The sequence below is a fragment of the Oryzias melastigma genome, linkage group LG13 (genome assembly GCF_002922805.2).
Source record: "Oryzias melastigma strain HK-1 linkage group LG13, ASM292280v2, whole genome shotgun sequence".
Lineage (NCBI taxonomy): Eukaryota > Metazoa > Chordata > Actinopteri > Beloniformes > Adrianichthyidae > Oryzias > Oryzias melastigma.
The window spans coordinates 11,188,021-11,194,315 of NC_050524.1; the positions used below are offsets into that span (position 1 = coordinate 11,188,021).

General features: G+C 40.9%; 1 protein-coding gene across 2 annotated transcripts in view; it reads right to left on the reverse strand.

The window, feature by feature from the left end:
- hnf1ba (HNF1 homeobox Ba) overlaps positions 1-4,538 on the reverse strand; it is a 15,204-nt gene extending 10,666 nt beyond the window's left edge. For both annotated transcript variants that reach the window (XM_024276581.2, XM_024276580.2), the window contains exons 1-4: positions 3,508-4,538; positions 1,887-2,086; positions 1,492-1,759; positions 1,196-1,419 (exon numbers count right to left, since the gene is read on the reverse strand). In XM_024276581.2, coding sequence (XP_024132349.1) covers positions 1,196-1,419; positions 1,492-1,759; positions 1,887-2,086; positions 3,508-3,887 — 1,072 coding nt within the window. In that variant the 5' untranslated portion in view covers positions 3,888-4,538. The remainder of the gene's footprint in view (positions 1-1,195; positions 1,420-1,491; positions 1,760-1,886; positions 2,087-3,507) is intronic.
- Positions 4,539-6,295: the final 1,757 nt, after the last annotated feature.

The window sequence follows — 6,295 nt, forward strand, 5'->3', positions numbered from 1 at the left end:
CTTCGTAAGACTGAAGGTGAGGCGGCGATTTTAGGTGGTGGTGGTGGTGGTGGGGGGGGGTGGACTGACTCTTTTTGAAGGAGAACAAGGGGTGATCAGTCCTGTCTGGCCAGAAAAAAATCCAATACCCAGAGGACAGCTCCTGCTGCTCCCAGTCTGCTACCAGCCTACACTGGTGAGAAGGAGGGGGTCTTAAAAAAGCCGGGGCCAACGGAGATAAATGAACCTGGGTTACAGTCACCGCGGCCTTCTAATACACCGCTGACAAAGGGAGCTCCTGCTGAGGCAGAGTATAGAGAGTAGAAGTCAGGGGAGCCCCTTATCAAAGGCCTGGGAGATGTAGTAGCAAAGGATTTTAATTGTCCATTAAGCATGCATAATACAGGCGGCGCCCTAGCAACGCAATGAGAAGCCCTGCTGGCATGTTATTGTCAGGTCAGGGATGACACTGAAAAACAGCTGATGCTGTCGGCAGAATGCCAGCAGGACACCTTGTAAGCAGGCCACTGAGGAGGACTCCTTTTTTTGGTGGGCTTTCCACCAACTCTCCCCTTCTGCAGTTACAACCTCACTGCTGACCCCCCCTCCCCTACAACCTGAGGTCAACGCCTGGTCAGGTGTCCCTCTCGAGCAGCAACAACAAAAAGTCCAACGCAAACAGACGATCCAGTTTATCCAAAGGTAAAAGAGCGACCAAAGACAAACATGTCTCCTTCAAAGGTGGCCCCGTGTTCCAACACGAGTGGGACTCAAATATAGAAAGTGAGCGATGGCTTTATTTATTTATTTATTTATTTTCCTGAACGTAGCAGCAGGATGTGGACCGTTCCGTCCAGCGGGACCGGGAAGTGTCCGTTCCCCCTCCCTGACCCGGGCCTGACCCTGGCCTGTCACGGGATTGCTGCCCTTTGTGTCATGCCTCTCTCCATGCTGACTTTGGAGTGGAGATTGCAGGTACAATGTGGATTGTTCTCAGTGTGTTTTCAAAGATCAGAATAACAATGGCATTTGCTCAGCTCACTCACTCACACTCATTGATCACTGCTCTGCTGTTTCTGTGCCGCTCTGATCACATCAACTCAGCCTCAAACTTCTCTCCAAACACCAGTGAAACTGACGACAAACACTGGAATCATTTGAATAATTAATTTAAAAAAACACTGTGGAAGGAAGGCCGCTCCGCCTGGACTCTTACTGGGAGGTGATGCGCTGGTCTGGGGGTGATGTGGGGAGCTGTGGGAGAGTAGCGAGCTCATGCCGTGCGTCGGAGCACCCATGGCGTCCAAGGCCAACTTCTGCCTGAAGGCTTCCTCTTTACGCCTGTTGGCAAACCAGTTATAAACCCGCACTTCTGTGACCAGATTGGAGCCGAGACCTTGAGCTTTGGAGGGGGAGACGCCTCTCTGAAGACACTCGGCTCTGCAGGGAAACAAATCAAGCTGAAAAATAAAGTCTTCAGTGGCATCTTGAAAGAGCTGATGTTGGACGTACCTGTTGCACTCCTCCACCAGTGACTCCCTCTCCTCCTTGCTGGGGTTTTTCTGCCTTTCGTAGGCCTGGTACAGGATTTGCTGGGAGGCAGGGCCCCATTTGAAACGGTTGCGTCTCATTTTCTTGCAAGAAGGTTCACTGCCCACCTCGTCGCCGGGCTGACCCATGCCCTGACCGGAGGAGTTGAACTCTGGGAAAAAGAAGGCTGGATCCTGGTTGCTTTTGTCCGACATGCTGCCGCCTGAACCGTTTGCAGCCTGGTTGAACTCTGTGGAGCAAAAATTGAAGTGTCTAAAGCACAAATCTATTCTTTTTTCACTCAAATATCTTATTTTAGAGTGATGACAGAATTCCCCAAAGGCCCGAAGGTGTGGGAAACTCAAATATTAACTTACGTCGGAGAATTTCCCGCTGTTTCCTGACATACCAGGTGTAGAGGGCGGCTCGCTTCTGGGTTTTCATGGGCGTGCCCTTGTTGAGGTGCTGCGAGAGGTGAGACTGGTTCAGCCCTGTGATATCCACCACCTCTCGCTGGGGGATGTTGTGCTGCTGCATGTAACCTTTGATCATGCGAGCCGCTCGCCATGGGTCCTCTCTGGGTTCAGGCAGGAGCAAACAACACACAGCTCATTTCGAAACTGTCAAACACGCAGCTTTGCAACAAAAACAGTCACTTCAAATTCATTTAAAAAGGACAAATTATAAGTCATGACAGGTTTTAGGAGGGGAGGAGGGAAATTTGTGAATTGGAAATTGTAAATCAAAGCCTTTGCTTTTTGGCTTCCAGTCAGTGAGTTTAAAGGGTTTGCGGAAATAAAAAGCCCCCCAAGCAGAGAGCCGTTAATCATTGCAGGTTGTAAATATTTTCAAAGTTTAGTTCAAGTGGATTTAGAGAGGCTGAGAAATTTAGTATTTGTCATATAAAATCTAAACACAGAAAATACATTGTTTTTAAGAAATAAAAAGTCAAAGAAATTATATTATTTTATGTGTGTGTTTGCATAGGTTTAGTTCTCACTTATATGGGAAAAAAAAGATTTTAAGTAAATGTTTTATTTATTTAAAATAATGCACATTCTTTAAACTTCAGATTTAATGGATTTTGATATAACAATAGCAAATATATTAATTTGTTTAGACAATTACGCACAAATTGGACATTATAAATGAATAATAACCGTCTTACCTGCTTTGCGCGCCTGATTTTAGCCACCGAACAGATTAAATTCACGACACTTTCTTTGGAAACCGACATTTCTGCGGCCATAATCAAAGATGTGCGGCAGCCGCAGACACTCGGACATCAGTAATTAGAGCAAAGCCACACACGTCTGTTTGTTTTGGAGAATGTGGAGGCCTGCAACTAAGTGTGCGGGTTAAGTGGGAGATGTTAGTTTATAACTTTTGACAATGAATAACCAGATCTCCATTCACTCTAATCACACGCCACTGTGTATCTTTCAGTTGATGATTTATAGAATAAAATTAATAATAACTTAACTACACGTGGGTTAGTTTTGATATTCTTCCGGTCGTTTAGGCAGAGGAGAGGGGCTCAAGTGCTTTTTATTTTGTATTTGCTTTAACTTACTTTTGAAAGGAAATAATTAGAAATTAATTAGGAAAAAATGTTTCACACAAAAATATATTTGAAAAAATAAATAAATGAAATAAATTACATTTTCATCTTTATCTCTAAAGTTAATCATAAATGGAGGAGGTTCGGCTGATTTTGTGAAAAAAAAACAATAATAATCCATATGGATAATTAGTAACTAGAATGTGAAAACCAAAGCGTGGCGCGTTATTTTAAAAATGTAAACAAGCAAAGTCTGGCATTTTTGTGCGTAATTGTGCGTTTTTTTTAAACTTTGCGCATGTTTTAACAGGCCGCACTTTACGAACACACAACACATTCTCCCTTTTTGACAACTTTCAGTTTGTTTTATATGATTTTTTTTATTTAAATGTTTTAATAACTGTTGTGGAAACTTGGTGTTTAGGGCAAAAACTCACGCCAGCATGCGCTCCACCTCCGCGCGCTGCTCCGCGGCCTCCTCCGTGTTGAGCGACTGGAGCTCCTTGAGGATCTGCGGCGTGTCGTAGTCGTCTCCATCCTCGGAGCCCTCGTCCCCGGACAGTTTGCCCTTGCCGTGGCCGTTAGTGAGCGTGTGGAAAACAGGCTTGGAGTCCGCGTCCGCGCCGTTCATCTTGCCGCCCTGCGCCGCGGCGGGCGACAGCGGCAAGCTCTCCAGTTTTACTCCAAAGCTCGGCGGGCTGGGGTCCATGTCGTCCAGGGCCTGGATCAGCACGTCTTTGGTAACTCCCGAGTCCAGCAGGGCGCTGAGGAGCTCCTGCTGCAGAGATGTCAGCTTGGCTACCATTTTAGAAAACATTAAAAACGCGGCATAGGCCTGCTGTGCGCCGGGAAGAGGGGAAAAAAGGCAAGGGATGGAGGGGAGCGCAAAAAGTTAGATTCCTGTCTTCCTCTCAGGTCCAGAGCTGGGAGCTTTCGGCCGCTGACACCTGTTCCGAGAAGCTGCTTCACTTCCCGTTTGGAGGGGAGGATGGAGCTACTTTGCCATGATGCTTTCTGAGAGCAGGGGCATATAAAACATGGTAATGAGTGGGCAGGCTGATGTAAATGCGCAGGACTAGGGCCGCTCTGCGCAGAGGTAGACGTGTTTACTCTGCTCCACTGCGCCTTTTATTGGCTCCTCTTATCAGCAAAAACTTTGGTGGACTTTGGACTGCGTCGTATATAAGCCATAAAGTATTTTGAAAAGAGCGCACATTCACTTTGCTGGTTTTATTCCATAAGCGCACTGGAACAAAACCAGTCTCTTTAGGGAAGACGCTTTTTCTTTAGTGTTTTTATTTTTTCACCACACAAACTGTTAAAAGGGTCAAAAAATCCTATAAATAGTTGATGTTATTAACCTAATTTTGACCCATAATGAGGCCATGATGATAAGAAACGCGTTTAGACTTTTATTTTGATAAAAATCTAAAAAAGAAAAAGTGAAAAAGGGTTATTCATTCTATGTCCTATATTTTAATTACTATAAATTCAGGGGAAAACATGTATTATATCACTTCTCTTGTTTATTTGTATTAACATTATGCACACAGAGTGAATTTAGGTAAATTATCAGCTGCTTATTTAACAAAGTAAAGTAACTTTAGTCACAAACTCCATAGTTCAAAATATTCCAAGTTGGGTGTGTTTTTAACCCAACTCTGAAGTTAAAAAGAGACTACCTTGTTTTCTGGGCTATTTTAATTGGGTTATTTAAATCTCAGAAAATAAAAAATAAATTGGGTCACAATGAAAGGCCAAAATATTAGCATTACACCAAAACGTAACCTAAAAATACATCCCAAAATGAATAATTTGGAATTCGGTTGAAGAAGTAACCCAAGTGTTCTAAAAGGGCATGATGTTGTTTTTGTTCTTTTTCTTTTCTTTTTTTTTAACGAAAATTAACTCATTTTAGTTAAAAAAAAAAACATTTTATTTTGATATTCTCCATGTCGTATTTACGCGCACGTGACTTCCTTAATTACATTGAGATAGTCTAATAGGTTCCAATTAGGACCATTGCATTTTTACCTCAATTTTCTGCAAATTATTGAGAAAAATCTGCTTCTATCTTCTGCCTGAGTTTCACAAAAGGTTTTTAATACAAATAAATCCAATAAAAAAATAAATATTAGTCTGGAACTGAATATATTTCAATAGTGGAAATTTTTTTCCTTCATTTTTTTTAATCTTAGAATAAATATTTCCCTGACTCAAATCTGCAAAACTTTGGGGATTTTTTTATAGGTCATTAAAACTTGTTAATATTAAACATTAATGGCTGCATTACTTCATTTTCAGGAATGACACGGCTCAGTGAAGCACTCAGGAAAACATCTGAGCAAAAGTTCATCCAAAGTCTTTAAAGTAAACATCAAGCTTTTGTACAAAAATCTGTTTCAGTTGTTGGATGGTGATTATGTAAGAATAAAACAGCATTGCAGAAGAAACGTTTTTTTCAAACGTTTGAGAAAAAGATTAGATAAATTTACCTTTTTTCATGTAATTTTCTCTTTGACAGGGGAATTCTTAACTTGAAACAGTTCATTTGGTTCATTTATTTAGGGTGAGGGGATTTCATTAAGCTTAAACTGAAAGTTTGCATAACAAATTCTGTAACAACAATAAATAACATTAATAATAGGTTTGTGTCTTTATTAGGTCATTATAGTTATGAGGACTTTGTTTGACAATCTTGTTGAAATTTCATTTGTGCAGCTAATTTCCTCAACCGTTTAACTTCATATTTGAAAAAATGATCTATTTATATATTTTAACTTATGCCAAAATTGTACATTGTTACTTTTTTTTCTTACTTATTTTTAACAGTTTGAAATGGAAGTGGGAAGACGATTGAAGCATATTTATTCCCACCCCTTTCACATTCATAAGTGAATGTACTACTTTGGCTTCTTCATATATAAAATTAATCAATTTGATTTTACTGCTATCTTCCATTTTCTGTTATTCATTTATAACATTAACAATTCAAAGATCTTGATAATCCAAAAATTATATAATATCACACATTTTGCTTAAAATCAAAGCTTTTTCTTTCATTCATTATATTTCAGTTTATACATGCATTTGCTTTTTTAAATTGTTTGTGGGTGGGGGAGATGTTTATATTCTTTTTGCCTTTGAATTCAATTTATTTTTCAAAAATATAAACTTTAATGCACCATGCTGGGTGCACCCTGCCTCCACCAACAGTGGCTGGGA